This window comes from Seriola aureovittata, chromosome 18 (genome assembly GCF_021018895.1).
Source record: "Seriola aureovittata isolate HTS-2021-v1 ecotype China chromosome 18, ASM2101889v1, whole genome shotgun sequence".
Lineage (NCBI taxonomy): Eukaryota > Metazoa > Chordata > Actinopteri > Carangiformes > Carangidae > Seriola > Seriola aureovittata.
Genome location: NC_079381.1, coordinates 6,576,347 through 6,593,201, shown reverse-complemented (window position 1 = coordinate 6,593,201; position 16,855 = coordinate 6,576,347). Strand labels below are relative to the sequence as shown.

At 41.3% G+C, this 16,855-nt stretch overlaps 1 protein-coding gene across 12 annotated transcripts in view; it reads left to right on the top strand.

Annotated features, from left to right (window-relative positions):
- Window positions 1-16,855, top strand: part of vav2 (vav 2 guanine nucleotide exchange factor) — a 211,242-nt gene that overhangs the window by 147,775 nt on the left and 46,612 nt on the right. For all 12 annotated transcript variants that reach the window (XM_056403330.1, XM_056403326.1, XM_056403329.1 and 9 more), the window contains exons 3-4: window positions 4,199-4,257; window positions 16,144-16,212. In XM_056403330.1, coding sequence (XP_056259305.1) covers window positions 4,199-4,257; window positions 16,144-16,212 — 128 coding nt within the window. The remainder of the gene's footprint in view (window positions 1-4,198; window positions 4,258-16,143; window positions 16,213-16,855) is intronic.

Here is a 16,855-nt window from a genome sequence, read left to right as displayed (position 1 = left end):
TGCAAACTCTTAAAATGGATTGTAAATGTTGCATGTCAGGCTGTCTGACTGAACACGTGTCTTCAATTACACTGGCCTGACTGACAGGGAAGGGTCAGATGTGGGTAAGGGCATGCCAGGGGCTGTGGGGTGGTAATTAAGGTAAGATATTGGTTTGGGGCTTAAGGAACCTAAGCTTTCACTCTATCGTGTGACTTGTCTTTTGCATATTCCTAGAGGGGTGAAAGAGGCTTTATTCTCTGGCTAGCCCCAGAGTTAAGGCCCCCCGGGGAGTACGAGATGAGAGGGAAATTAATAATGTGTAGAGACTCAAAGGCTTTGACTGAACCAAAGGATCAGAAGAGGGTGAAGAGGCTGTATTAGAGGCAGAGAGGGAAACAGAAACACAGGCAGAGAGAGGAATACACAATCAGACAGACGGGCCACCTTTGAGCAGAGGTTGGAAAATAAGAGGAGTGGCATTATGAGACAAATAAAAAAGATATCAGCTCCAAAAATTTCTTTTAAAGGAACACACAACTGAAGATCTTTTGAGTATCACTTAGAGCCTCTAGATTCCAAAGTCTACTTCTAGATTTCTGGAGGAGTATTTCTTTAAAGGTCCCATATTGTATAAAGTGAGATTACCATGTCTTTTTTTCATTATAGATCAGGTCTAGGTTCTATATTAATTCTGTGGAAGTATCAAAGCGCTCAGTCCACAGAGAAATGCACACAGCCTGTATTCAGAAACTGAGCTTGAAACAAGCTGTCAGGACTTCTGGAACTTTGTGCAGCCATACCCCAAGCCCCGCCCACCTGGACCCACCATCCAACCCCAAATTTTCTTCTCAGTGTTTTACCAGAGATCTGCTATATTTTTTATTGCATCCAAACACATTCACTGACTCACTGACCAGTTGTTACTAGAGCTCCTGAGAGAAGCCTGAGAGAGGAGATGTAAAACTACATAGATATGTTTTTTGGTTCTTAAAACCACAAATATATCTTCTTATGGATATCAACACTTCAAATAAAACACCAGTCAAATATTGGACCTTTAAGTTGTTAAATAAAATCAACCCTGTATTCACATTTACTTCGTCTGCAGTGAAAGTGTAGCTCTACATAGTTAGATAAAAAAATGTTACTGTCATTTTATGCACTCGTCATAATGTGAGAAGAAATTTTGACTGCGGCAGCTGTCCTGAAAACAGATTGCAAATTAGCATTTCTTACCAAAGCCAGAGGGAGTCATGGACTGCCAGTGCTCCCAGTACTGAGACATATTTTTCACATTATGGCGTGTGAGGCTAACAAGAAGTTAAAAAATGAGAACAAACTGCTTAATGTTAAGGAAACCCGAAATTTAATATTAATAGACTTTACGCTGTGATGTGTGGAAGTCACGCTAGCATGCACAGCACTGGCACACTCATGTCTTGTCTCCCCAGGCCAAGCAGGCTTTGGACCTCTCTGGCTTCGAGCCAGCAGCTCCCCTATCCTTAGAACCTTGACAAAACCTGGCTGAAGCCAGCTGTGTTTAGCCAGATCTGACCACAGCTGATCACACTACCCCGCATTAAAAATGGATTGCTACTAAATACTGAATCTATCTATTAATCTATGTTTTTTTTTACGTGGGCTTTTCCGCTGTTCCCTGTTCAAATGATGTCGTCTGTTACCCCTCCACAAAGACAATGTAAGCTAATAAGACCAATATAATAGAGCTAATAATGATGCTGGGACAGTGTGCCATATGTGATCCCTCCCTGCAGCATGGCCAGGTGGGCAGCATGCCACCCAGCATCACAAAGGGTTTATCTACAGTGATTTATTAAACACCCTAACCACTGACTAAACAGAGGCTCTGAGCTGAATTAGCAACCCATTCTTCTCCCCTCTCCTCATCCTTTTCTGTTTTTTTTTTTTTTCTCCTTCTTTGTCTGCCCCTTCTTTTCTTTTTGGTCCCTGCCTGCAGAGTGCAGTTAGAATATATGTTAAGGAGGTGTGTAATGGTAGACTGGGCTCATATTGGAACCATTAAGCATGAACATGCCTATTACACGGGTCTTTAGCAACACAGAGAAACAACCCCTTATCATCCTGCCGAGCGATAGCGCCGTCGAGGTTTCCCCCAATAGAGTGGTTAGATGCAAACGATTACGATGCATTCGAACTCCATAACAGTGCTCCATGTAACCCCCCCACCACCACCACCACCAAAATCTCCACAACTGATTATGTTAAACATGAGAACAACTTGAATAGAGAGAGCGAGAGGTTTTGGTCAACACCACTTCAGCGTTACTCCAGGGTCCCTAAAGTGGTGGGCTTCTCTTCACAACAGCCATTACCATGGGCTCTTCTTGAATTTTAAATACCACAAGCGGTGACATGCTGCATTGTGTGTTTAGAGAAGAGGGAGTTTGATGAGAGGCTGCAGATGACACACCTGCCGAGGAAGAGGGGTTGAGATAACAATTTTCTCCTCCCTGTCGAGGAGGCATCTGGCACTGCCACGGTGTTGCAAGTGGAAATACACCCAGGAGTGGATAATGAGGCGTAGGAGACAGGGTTTGTGTTTTGTTCTGTGTGTGTGTGTGTGTGTGTGTGTGTGTGTGTGTGTGTGTGTGTGTGTGTGTGTGTGTGTGTGTTTTGGGGTGGTGGTTTCCTCATCTTCCTGAACTACCCTCTGTAGACCCAGCAAGCATGCCATCTGTAGACCTCAGCCATAAGCCCACTTGCATGTAACTCACAACCCATGATAAATCAGCTTAAATGCGTCCTCGCATTCAACCTTCTTGTACTAACACACACAAAAAAAAAGTAGAGAGGGAAAGTATGGAGATTAGCCCACATAGACAACAAGGTAGTAAGCAAAATAAGGAGAATAGGGCGATTGGTCAAGTTCGTGACTACATGTGTGTGAACAAACCACAGCGGTGCCCACCCTGCGTGACTGTGCACCACATGTCTTTGTATGACACCATTAACATGGTGGCCTACATTATGTTTACACACAGTCCTGTGTGGCGCTGAATACGACTGAGAGGGGTTGCTAAGAAACATGCCGGTAATGTTAGATAATCACCCTCAGAGAACAGTGAATTTCTCTTACCTGGCAGCAGATGCAGTATAGTTTGTTAATGACTCTTCCTCTGTTGCTTTCATTACTTTTGATTGTTCCCTTTGACGATTTGTTTGATGTTTACTTCTAGTTTATTGTTGCCTGTGACTGCATCTCTTTTTGTCACTTGTAGTTGCTTTTGTTGCTGATGGTTGACTCTGACTTTTTTTTTTTTTTACTTGCTTTTATAGTTTTATAGTTTATCCTTTTTATTACATTTGTCACTGTTTTCATAGTTTTGTTGGTTTTGTCTGATGTGCATTTGTGTCGCTAAAGTATTGAGGGGAGTAATACAGAATAATACAGCATCACAGTATGATAACGCTATCTTTCAAACAAGAAAGGTAGAATGAACCAGAAATAAAGAGAAACAAAAAGTGAAGTGAAATGATTTTCAAAATAAAATTGACATACATTTAAGTTCCTCTCCAGACATGTTTTAAACTATGTAAAAAAAAAAAAAAAAATACTCAGTTGTTATTTAATGTTTTGTTTAACATGGTTTTCCCACATAGAAAGTAAAACAAGGGGAAAAACTGTGAAAAGGGGCTGGAAGCAGATCTACTCTTACTTCCTCATTAAGAAACGCTGGATCAGGCCTTGTGCCCCGCCCCCCCCCCCCACCACTGCTTGTGCCAGGTTGTCTGGTGAAACAGCAGTGCGTATCAAGATGGTTAGAGGAGGAAACACTGGAGAGATTCAGCCACATGTTTGAGCCTCAGTCAGACCCAGACTCGGATGAGGAGTGTCTCGTGCACCAAAATTGGCGACTAGCAGACGTATCAGAACGGTTAGCGTGGCTAGCATCTTTTATTTTCTCATTTTGTTTGTTAGCTTTTTAGCTTGTAACTAACAAGGTTTCAGGATTGTTTCCTTAAGGTATGTGACGTATGAAACCCTGGCTGTCCGTTTTTTATGAGACTGTCATTGGTTCACCGCAGTTGAGGCGGAAGTACACAGTCATGCCGTTGACTGCTTATTCCGATCATGATATGTCAAAGGGATTGAAGGCGGTCTTAAAGATGTTGAAAAAAATGTAGCTGACAGTTCTGTGTGACAAACAGTCAACAATCCTTTTGTGTGTTTCAGGTAATCTCCGCTCTGTCGAGGATCTCCCACCACAGCATTGCACAAATCAAAGGCATCAGGTATGTGTCTCGTTTGTACCTCTCCCATTTATCATTTGAACAGCCACGGCACCCGAGAGTATCGTTGTCAAAGAAACCATTTGGATGAATGTATTCCACATTTCCTTGCCGGCCTGTATTAAAATGGAGGTGGCTATTAACAGCTGCTGCTCATTTAAAAGTCAATTTACATTTTTAAGCAATTAGTTGCAGCTTTTAGCCACTGTTATCTTGCAAGGCACAAACAAATCCACAACACATTTCCATCTGTCACTCTAACAGTACTGTAGTACACTAGCAATGCAGCAGTACATCATAGGCACTATGCTTCAGTCAGAATACTACATTGTATGCAGGGGTAGTCATTTCTCTCAGATAATGGTGAAGCTGAGAAAATCCGTCACACCGCTTTATCAGGCCTGCAATGGGCCTCTGATTTCTCTTCATTTGTTCAATCTGCTTGGAGCTTCGTGGCTCACCGGCGCCACATAAAAAGCCATTTTATCCATCTGAGTAATGAGTTGATGGAGCGCGCCCATTAGGAGCCATGCCAGGAAATGAAAGGAAGAGAAAGAGAGGGAGAGCGACAGAGAGAGAGAGAGAGAGAGAGAGAGCAGGTCCCTTGCCATTAATAAAGACAACACAACCTGCTGACTGCTGGATAATTCACTGCCTGTCCACACTGGCCATTTTGCTGTGAGGTGTCAGAATCAATGCTCATTTGGCAATCAGGCTTATTTCCTAATCCCGGGTTACTTTAAATTCGGGAATCATAATATCAAACAGTAAACTTATTATTTAAAGTTCAGACTCAAACTGTAGGGCAGAAAGCAGAACCAAGATGGCTGGAAATCTAGTTTTATCACAAAAGGAATATATAGATGTTGGAGTTAACGTCCTCTAACTGGAGGACAAGCATCCGACTGCGGACATGTCCTTGAGCAAAAAGTTTGAATTGTTTCCAACGCCGGAGGTTACGCTGACCTCTAACCCTGCTGTGGAGGGAAATTAATTAAAGCTGTATGGGGATCAATGAAGAGCGACTTTTATTAAGTAAGGTCATTTGAAATCCCGACATTCAGGAGAAAACATTGATTAAGGTTGTTAAATGGTAAACTGACCTGTATTGCCAGTAGGGAATGTGTCAACATACTGTAGGAATCCCATAGTACTGTTATTTGGGCCGAAGTGATCCTAACTCTGCACTACTATCCTGATAATCAGTCAAACTTAAAACAAGTGTGAACTATCTTCAGAACAACAAATGTACACGGTCCACTCTGTAGCTGTAAAGCCTTTGACTGTATCACACACACATATCACAACTCCATCTGCTGAGGAAGATCAGTCGATACGATCAAAAGCTCCAGCACAACTACTGTGGTGAGATTGTTTTTGTCAGCTGCTGTTACCCACAGAAGAAGAACTTCTCTGTGAACAAATGTAAAATGTCTAGATTTGCAAAAAAAAAAAGAAAAAAAAAAGTTACATTCGCCACCATTTGCCATGATTGATTTTTTTTTTTTTTTGCTCTGTTGTGTCCACCAACCAAATACTTCCATCTGAAGTCTCTTTTCCAACAAATCCTCAAGCATAAACAAGTATATAGTGTAGGTCATTTGCCGCTACCCTAGGAGGCACCAGCGGTAGACATACCGCTCTCAGTCTCTTACCTTACTGCATGTTCCGCACTCTTACTTCCCCTTTATTTCATGCTGCAGTCACCATACAACTTCCTTGCTTAAGCTAGTACTGTAGGCTATAATTGACATACGCTGTTTTCATATGAGAAGGTTTGAGATGGGTGTTAGGAGTTGACCATGCGCGTTTATGGATGAAAATTTGGTGTTGATTCTCAGTGGTATTGGCAATCAGGCATATTCAGTGTTAATATCTAAAACTGTGCTCAATGGACCTTTCAGCAATCATCTGTCTCTTACTGTTTCCGCTACAGGCTTCACAGATATGCTCCGGGGCACATGACAAATGCGTGACACAGTCCGAGGCCATGTACTCTATGATTTAACACGAACAGGGCGGTGCTATTAAGCATTGCACTTACTCAACATGGATGTTCACTGACCCCAGTTGGCCCTTCTAAAGGGTCTCCGCAGCTTCTTGGTAACACTGCTTAGGGCAAGGTCGGCTACATTCAAAGGTCCAAGGACTTGTCAGACATCTTCTGTCTCACTTCAAAGCCCCTGTCAACTGTGAACAGGCCTGAAAACAGCTCTAATGCATTCAAACATGCCACGCACAGAAGTAGTGTACCATATAGACAGAATGCTCATGCCCTCCAGGTCTACTTGTACCGTGACTCGGTCATGTATAGCGCAAATGCTTTTAAGCTACCATTTCAAGGTTAAAACTGGTATCAAAAAGTAAGAGAGAATCAAATGAAACCGAGTGGGATGCCTTTTCTCAATTTGAATGAATTAAAGTTTAAAGAAAAGATGTCACTGAATTTTCAAACCTTGAATTCTCAGTCAGGGCCAAATGAGCAAAGTAAAACTTTCTCTTGAAGCGGTACTCACAAGCAGGTGATCGCCGATTGCATTCTGGGTCAGCTGGGGCTTTGAGCCAGGTGACATCCTAATAAGTGCTTTGACTCCTGAAGTGAACTTTGAAGCAGCAAACCCTCAAGGTCTTTGCTTGAGTCATGTGTCTGAAGCTATAATAAATAAAAGAAAGAGGTAGCAGGTGCACTTCTTCTTCACTGAATTTATTTTCAACAAGCAACAAATTGCACCATATATCTTTTGAATTAAGCCACATTTGAATGAGGGTTGTTGAATTCCACCCATCATCTGTCTCCCTGTCACCCTTGTCTCTACTGTTATAGAAAGGAAACTAATATATAATAAATAATAAAAGAAGATATTGCCAAATAAATTGTTTCAGATAGCAATTTGAAAGATCTTTTCCAGCCTTAGTTCCTCAGGGTGGAGTTTTCAGCGCTTAAACAATAACCCCATGGTCTCAATTCATTTAAGCACACATACCCCATCAGGCCATCCATTGAGCTTTAAATGACTGGAGAGTTCCTCACTCTGTTAAATCTCTGGGCAACATCGCCACAGGCATGTCCATTGACGTTCTGTTGAAGCCCATCGATCGTGACTTTGATGTCTGTTCCCTGTAATCAGTCCTCAACAGTTCACGTCTCTGTCACCGTGTCAGCTTCACGGTCCTGCTCAGAAAGTAAGGCTTTGTTTTCCGCTCAAAGATACACATCCGCATGCTCATCTGCACATACAGAGAAAACAATAAGACATCCAATCACTTATCCACGCGTATATCTATCTTCTTGCAGACTCCATCAAAGAACATAAATCTTGCAGGGTACAGTGAGTCCTCTTTTTCAAAATAAATATTTAAATATTTTTTTTCTTTTTCTTTGACATTTTTACAGTTAAAGCTTGCTCTTAGTTGTTTCTTAGCTTCATGTTTGTTTGTTTGTTTTTTTTGCCCTCGGTTTTGCTTCTCAGGCGATTGACCGGGGTGGCCTTGCACACTTCATTCAAGGTGTGTATTGTAGTCCTCCTGGGTGAGAAAATCCATAAAAAGAAGCTAGAATTGAACATCAGTCAAAGCAGTGAAAGAAGAATCTATTTTTAGTGATTGAAAACTTTGTTTCCGTCCTGAAATTTCTGCGACTATTTATATTTTAGTCAAGTTTTCATTTGATTTTGTCTATAACTTCACTCTACATCTCTTCTCCATCTTTGAATGATTCGCCGCCATAACTGTCACTCAAAAACAAAAGTTGATCAGTTTTCTCTCTTTATTTAGAAAACCTTAATCTTCTTTATGCAAGACCTAATGTTCCCATCTCTTTGTGTGTCCTATAGCGGCTGACCTTGTATCTCTCACAGCTTATCTACAGTATAAGCCTGCGTCACCCTCTGTCCTGTTATTCACCCCACCACCCCCCCCCCGCTCCTTCCTACCTCTTATCTTTACTGTCCTCAGCTAACCCCTCTCTAACCTTCAACCCGTTCACGCTTCCGCGCCGCAGTACATCACTGATCCCTGCTGTTTGAGTGTGTGTCGCTGGCTCTGGGGATCAGGGTCGTCGAGTGCGAGCGACCTCAGCTCAGCATCAAGACAGACAGCAGATGAGGAGGAAGTTTGCTGACGGGTTTAGATAATGATATAAACCTTTAAATCCTACAGTTGTACACTCTCATATGTACAGTCTGTTCTTCCCTTGAAAGCGATTTTCTTTTTTTCTTTGTTAAAACTTTGTTACACTGCTATGTTATGTTTTAATGTGACTTTGTGTAATGCTCATGAATGGCTCTTCAAATTTAGTACTTTTATTTGTAAAGATTATTATGACGCGTATGTAAGCTGATTGATTGAAAGAGCTATTTGTAAGTTTTGCTATTGCTACATAGCCAACGTTAGCGTTAAAGCTGTTTACTTGGCAAGAGCTTCAGCCGTCATTGCATTTATAAAACAGGAGGTTATATTATGTCCTCTGAGCAGCGCTGAATCTTAAGGGCAGACTTGATGCTACAGTGACTCGGTATCTGAAAGTGACAAGACAGTTCGGCCTGGCTGGTGCCAGCTGGTTAGCATGCTAACTTCAGTAGAAGAAAAGAAGTAGTAGAAATAGAAGCAAAAAAAAAGAGTTGCTCTCCACAGCTGGAGACAGCTCTTGGTGAGTAAAAGAATGAAGTTTGGTGCGTGAGCCGAGCTAAACAGCTGCTAATGCTGACGTCGGCTATGTAGCAATAGCAAAACTTATAAATAGCTCCTTTAAAACGACCTCTACTATATGATGATCAGCCAGCAAACTGGTTTGAACTGAAAATTTAAAGAGTTTTTTACAGTTTTCATTTTTTCGTGTATTTACTCATTTACATTGTAACAGTCACTAGTTGTAAACAGTTAAGCAAATTAGAAATAGCATATATAGAGCAGATTAAAGGAAAAGGTAAAGGGATAGTGACAATAGTGTGACCATACACATGTAGGATTATAAAAACAGATGAACAGCATCACATGGCAAAGAAAAACAAGAAGATAAATAAAAACTGAATGTATATAGCGTAGAATTTGAAGATCAGGCAAAAGAGAAAAAAGAGGAAATAGTTGATAAAGAAAGGAAGCGCATCTATGGTTAAATCTAAGACTAATTACTGAAATGATACAGAGCTGAATTTAGGGCTATATCAGGAATGAATTTTCATCATCAACCAATACACATCCATATTATTCATACACGCAATAAGACTCACAATAGACAACACAACCCCTACGACACACAACAACCAACACCAACTCGAAACCTACCTGATACATACGATAGCTCTATTTAATAATTTCATTTCTTTGATAACTGAGAAAAGAAAACTCCTCGTGATTCAATCCACTAAGTCATGTATAAATTATTTGAAGGGTACTTCTTCCCTGTAATAAATACACATAAGAAGTCATTGATAATTTTTGGTTCTTGACACATGATCAAAATAGATGTATTTTCTTATACATCCTTTAGATGATGAGAGAGGAAGAGGTTTCACAGCAGGAGTAGGACAGCGTTAAGAATCTCTGTTTGCACCTCCCTCATCTCTCTTTAGGCGCGGCTCTGCCACCTCACGCCACTGAATTGCTTCACACACATAAGTGTGTGGTTATCGTGTTGCACATCCACTCTTCATTTTTACTCATGGCGCCTTAACATATCGCGTGTGCCAATTTCACACGTAAATGTTGTGAAAATAACTTATAGATGCAGAGGGAAAAAAAAAAGGCTCCGGCTCATATGGTAGCCTAATTAGCGCACATACACCCTCCCTGTGCATCCGCTGAGCGTCTGTGGAATGAAACTGCAGAGCCAGGTTTAAAGGAGGAAAGGGGGAAAGGTTTATGGACAGGCGTGGTACAATAAGTGCACTGGCTTGCTCGAGCTCCAGCGATTTATCGACCCCTGCAGAAACAAAGCCGAGCCCTGGGACATGAAACTGCTTCCACTGCTGACCATTTGAGCTGCGCTCGCACCTAACGACTACACTGTTGTTCTGCCGTTCGACAATAGTTGATCAATGGGACCGGCTCACTGCGGCTTTGTCCAGCACACATGTTTTACAGCAATTCCCTTTTACACCAGCTCTGGCTTTATGGACAGTGAAGAAGAAAATTTGACATGATCACAAGAAGATTGGGGTTCGTTGAAATAATGGGCTTAATTTGGAAAAGGCGGGAGAGTAAGATAGGAAGGAGAGGTTGTTTGAAGAGTGAAAAGTTAGGGCAGACAAGAATAGGACATTGTGAGATGTGGGCTGTCATTTACTAAAATCACAAAACAAATATTTGACTCTGTCTTTTTTTTAAATGTTGTTTTATTGTTAACATGTATTTAACCAAGAAAAGCTTCAGTTATGTAGCTTGTTTTTATCTGTGCCTTGAACAACACTAAATGACTAAATTGCACAATAATACACAATGAAATCACCCGGTCCCTCATGCCCCTCTGAAGGCTGCCTCACCCACACATCAGCAGAGTGGAAAAAAAAAACAGATGATACTTTATATTATGGGTCTATGATTTCTTTGTAATTTTCTATGTTTCTTTTGAAGAACTTCAGTATGTAATTTGGTAGAAATTATAAGAAAAAAAATAATAACTTCTTTCAAAGACACGTTCAATTTAATTCCAAGTAAATATTTACTTTATATTAATTTTATGCCCGTCTGCAGATGAAATGTAAACTAAAAACTCGAGGTCAGGACTGCAGTTAATTGGAATTAATTCACTGGAAGTGTATCGATTGAACACGGTTGTAATTAGTTAAAGTTATTTTGAATCTTTTGAAACGTCCCCAGGAGATTATTGACCCGTGTAGTTACCCAGGAAAAGATACACAAATAATATAGCCCAGCAAAAGTGGAGCATTGCAACTTGGAGCATCACACAGTTAGTACTGAAGGCTTGGACAGCTGTTCTGACCAAATACTTTGAACTAACTCAAATTCTTCTCACAAAGATTTCAACTGACAAATGTTGCTATAGAATAACATATTTGAATCCACCTGGTGAACACAAAGAGCCTGTTTCACAGAAAAGAGTGTAGTGTTGACTGATAGGAGGGAGGAGATGACCAATGGTGATTTATGTTTTAATTCAACTTCACTCAGTGTTTTCATGTCAGGAATATTATTTAGTTTGTTGACATTTTCCATTTCATTTCTGGAGAGATATTCCTGAGTTTATATACAGTGACTCTGCTGCTGTAAACATTACTGCTTCTGATCTAGAAACTATTTTTCTTTATACTAACCGTGTTCCCTGGAATCCTGTCCTAAATTTTATTCTTTTTGGAAAAAAATAATAAGGAGAACCCGATAAGTTGTACTGTCTTGACGAGATGAGATAATATATATCATATAGCTGCACCCAATGAGAGAACCCCCACTGTCTCACCGCTGCACCCTCAACCTGAGCCTCCAGAAACGTAGAGGAAAAATCCCTGCCTTCACACACAGCATGTGAACATTTGACTTGTCCTGGATGCATGGACCGTGCATTCACACCGTTCGGCCAATCAGATGAATCCCCAGCTATACCCTCAGATTAATCGGGGTTACTCTGTTGGTTAGCCAGCATGATGGTAGAGGAAAACATAGGAATTGTATATGCGCACTTCAGTATTTGTTTATATATCTCAAGTCATATCGTCATCTCAATACTGAACAGTGATATTGCACATCGCAGATTTTCTTCATATCGTCAATTGTACTGAAACAATTCTGACAAAATAGAAAAGCAACACTTGAATAAACCAGATCAGGTGGGACAGTTGACAGCATCAGTTTAAGGGGACATTCAGAGGTGTAAACAATAACTATAATATTTTTTTCTGAATAGAAAACGGATTACTTAGAGAAACCTTTGTGGAGTACCGCGAAGTCCGCTCCAGTTCGCTCGTGAAGTAACACGCTTGCAGGAAAAGACAACAGAGCAGCACTGAATAGCCAAGAGACGGCTCATCAGAGGAGTTCTGATGAAATTAGTAGCATTAGAGCATAGTTCAATTACACCTGGTTGCATCATTTAAGAGAAATGAAAACGGCAGCATTGGACAGTGCTTGGCTCCGCAAAACAACACCGCAGTGATAGATACAAGCGCGTATCTCCACAAACTACTATGTAATTAAATTTTGCCCTGCGGGACTCCATTAATAACTTATAATATAATGCACATTTCATTGGAGGGGGCCATCAGATGCGGGTGGGTTATTGCGCTCTGGAGGAAGCACCTCCTGCGCCGGGTTTCTGCTTTCTGCTCATAACAGTGTGTGAGAAAGTAACATAAATCAGACCAGGCAGTTTTTGGTGTTATGTTAATAACAATACTTGTAATTAGCTCCTGAAAATACTGAGGTTTTAATGAAGTTACACCACTTAAAGATGGGCAAAAAAAATCAGAGAGCTTGCATGTTCGTGTGTGTGTCTGTGTGTCTGTGTGTGTGTGTGTCTGTGTGTCTGTGTGTGTGTCTGTGTGTGTGTGTGTTTGTGTCTGTGTGTGTGCGCCCGAGGGTGACGAGCTAACCTTTGACTATCCAGCTGAGCGTTGATTAACCTGAGGGGCTGACGCACTCTTTCAATGTGACCACTGCTTTAATTAAAGTTCTGGTGTCTCACAGATACACACACACACACACACACACACACACACACACACACACACAAACCTGTACACAACTGAAATGATATGATTAACCACTGTTTAGTGTTGTTTTTTTGTTTTTTAACCTCTTACACTGTAACTTTCACTTATTAGTGTGTGTCCGGTCTGAATGACACATACAACAGGTCACTGCTGTAGGCTCTTTATGAAGATGTGGGACATGATAAACATTATTTTACCTTATTAAATTTATGTTTCCTATCACAACATAACTGGGAAAACAAATTCTTTGTATTATAAGTAATATTTAGTAGACAGGGTTGCACACACAGACACACACAGGAGGGGGCCTCTCTCCAAAACGGTCATAAAGAGCTTCATATAAAAACAACACCAACAGCACCAAAACAATTATAACTCAAAAAAGGAGACATGATTGGTTTCTTGTGAGTTGCTTGTAACTTTACCAGCCTTTTAATGTCTCTTCACACAAGTGAATATTCTTAACCGTTTGAAATACAATATTTGTTCAGATTTCATCTCATGTGAGTGGAATTTTTTTTTTCTTTCTTTCTTTTATTGGATATAGGAGTTGTGGATCAGTTGGCAGACCTTGGGCTCGTTTCTCGCACAAGTCAGCTCCTGCAGGCTTGGAAGCAGAGGCATGTCTTGCTGAATAGACGTTTTTAAATGTGGTATGATCCACTTTGCACAATGGGTAGTGTAGCTGGTTGAATTGAATTGATTCGTTATGCATTCCAGACATGCTGAGGATTCCCAAAATGTGACTGGTTTGGCGGCTGTGGTGAGATTTTTGGTGAGCAGAGGGAAAAGGTCTTTTTTTTTTTTTTTCTGGTCATAGCTTATTCTCCTGTTTTGTTTCATTTATGTACTAAATAAAGAAAGTAAGTAACATTTTGTTTATACAGCACCTATCGCCGAGGTTACAAAGTGCTTTTACAAAAGACTAAAAGGTTAAAAGAACAAAAGATGAGTAAAGAAAAGAACATTACAACAGGAGATATAGCGCAGTAGGAACAAAAACAATTGAGACATTACAAATTAAAACATGCACATAATAACCCAAGCACAAAAAGAGAGGTCTTCAGCTGTGACTTCAAACACCCAAGGGAGTTTACTGTCCTGGGGGGGGGCTTCTGTTCCACTGCCTGGGGCTCAGGACAGCAAACACACAGGCCGCACTGAAGAACCTGAGGGGCCGAGCAGAGGTGTAAGGCATCAGTAGTTCACTGATGTGCTCTGGAGCAACATTAGTTGGTTTAATAGATGAGGAAATGGATGATGAAATGAATCCTGAAATACATCAGTAAGTATCAGTGGTCAAAATCACAAAATAAAATCATTTTAGACTTAGATTGCTTTCTAAGTTTTAACCATATTTGAACGTAACTGTCTAAACACACAAATAACAACTACTACATGTTTAAGTCATGCTAGTTCCACATGTGTATGCAGTGGTTAGCGCTGTCACCTCACAGCAGTGAACCTGCCAGATGGGACTTTTCTACGTGGAGGGTGCATGTTCTCCGAGTCCAAAGACACGCAGGTCAACTGACGTCTCTAACTTCGCTCGTAGGTGTGAATGTGAGCGTGAATGGTTGTTTGGTTGTTTGACGCTACTTAATTCTTCTTAAAGAGTGTTGATATTGTATTAAAGTATAAACACCATTGTATATTTATTATAATACCCCAGAAGATGGTGTGAATGGACTTTCTTTATTGTTGAGAATGAAGTAACAGTTAAACATGTAGGCACAACCTGCACCTGGCTTCCCCCATGAACCTGACACCCTCCTGCCCTCTCTGTCCTCCATCTCTTTTTTTGAGTAATGCTACTTTACAGTTGTGTGTGTGTGTGTGTGTGTGTGTGTGTGTGTGTGTGTTGTGTGTGTGTGTGTGTGTGTGTGTGTGTGTGTGTGTGTGTGTGTGTGTCCAGTGGCTCTTTGACAGTAGGAAAAAGAATCATGTGTTCAGTTGTTACATTATACAGTGGGAGTCAAGGTCAGTCTTCCAGGGCTGTTTACCATAGCAGAAACGTCTTCTGGCTGCCGCTCTGTGTGGGATTTATTGTTTGAGGAGAGAATGGTAAAAGCAGCATGCTGCGATCAGGGTCAAAGCGCGCGCACACACACACATACACACACACACACACACACACACACAAAAAAAAGCTCCTTAAAGTAAAAAAAAAAAAAAAAAAAAAGGCATAGCAGTGATGCATCTGGATACTTTGAAAACTGGTCATGACCAATAAAGTCTCGTGTTTCATATAAGGCATTTTACCATCCGTACAGTTTTGCAGGTTGGTTGTTTATAAGACACACTCAGGATTAATTTTCATTATACAGGCTATTTCCGTTTCAGTGTCGTTAGCGTGCTTGATGATTAGCGCTGATCACGACCTCAGTGATTTTAATGGGCTTCAATTGTGCACGGCATTAAGCTAATAGGCTATAATTTGTAGCAATCAGCTCTTGTGAGAGAAAAATAAAGTATTATAAACATGGCAGGCCGATCGAGACCATATCATGCACTTCAGGGATAATGTTTGCTGAAAGAAGATATCTTTAAAAAGATTAGAAATAAATCCTCCTTCTTTTTTTATGGGCTAATTGATTAGTCATCCGTTTTTATGCTCTGCCACTTCCCGGGAGTAGCAGTTGTGTTTGTTGATGGTGTGTGGGTGGGAATGAGAAATCTAAGAAGAAGATGGGACAGGATGAACCACCATGTCTCTTAGCTGCAATGTTTTACCAAAAAATAAGGGGACATATAAGGTAGAGAAGGTCGCATTTGCTGTGGTGGGGGGGGGGGTGAAAAAAAATTGCAGCTCTAACCTTATATTTCATATTGCTCTACATCGTCCCTGAAGGTTCTTAAAATCCCTGAGAAAGGATTTATAAGACACCTGGCCATCCATCTCTGAGAAGAAGGCTGTTTTCCATTGTGAATTCCTGAGAAAGTTAGCTGTGTTTTTTTTTGTTGTTGGTTTTTTTTTTAAATCTTTCAGCAGCAGTGTGCTGATGTGTTTTGACAATGTTGTTTGTGACTGACGGAGTCCTCTGCTGAATGCATCTTCCCGTTGTGCTGCTGAAGTTTACCGGAGCTGTGAGTGACAAACTGACGGATAGAACCCCTCAGTTTTCCACTGGGTATTTTTTCTACCTGGGACACTACAGTGGTGTGTGCGGAGATAAAGTATTCTGTGCCCTCTCTCACTCTCTGTGTCTCTCTGTGTGTGCACCAGGCCCTTCCCGTCGGAGGACACCGCTCTGAATGAGGATGATGTGTACCGGAGCCTTGAGGAGCTGGCAGAGTAAGTATGCATTCCACTACAGACACCTACAAAAACAAAATAACAAATTATGAGATCACAGAATATTATTATTTTTTTATGCTCAAATAAATACAGATGCATTTCTGGATCTATTAAGATAGATGCTCCTGAAAAGTCTCTTCGCATATTCAACATGCGGCGTTTCAAACTGAACTGTGATTGCCACTTCTTCCAATTTCCTCTAACCGCCTAATTACATAAGCGTGGAGCCCTCTGTCACTCTGCCCGTTGCCATGGCGACAGCAGCACTGCTCTGGCTCTCGGCCCCGGCTGCCTCCGATGGCTGTCTGCCTGACTTGGTGCATGTTAGGTGGGTGGGTGGGTTTTGCTGGGTGCGAGAGAGAGTCATAGGGTCTCGGGGAGCTGGCCGCGTTCCCGGCAGTGACAGCAGCTCGCCCCACTCAGATTAATGGAGAATACTTAGTTAACCGCCCTGAGATGGGTGTCATTCATCACAGGGAGATAGGAGGGAAGAGAGCGGGAGACAGAAAGGAGAGCACGCGGGCTGTAGATATATGCCTGCTGAATGCATGATTGTGATGTTCTTTAGGGGATGAGGAATGTGCTCTTGTTAGAGGAGAGCGCCAGCCAAGCAGGCTAATGCTGGATTAGAGCGCAGCTT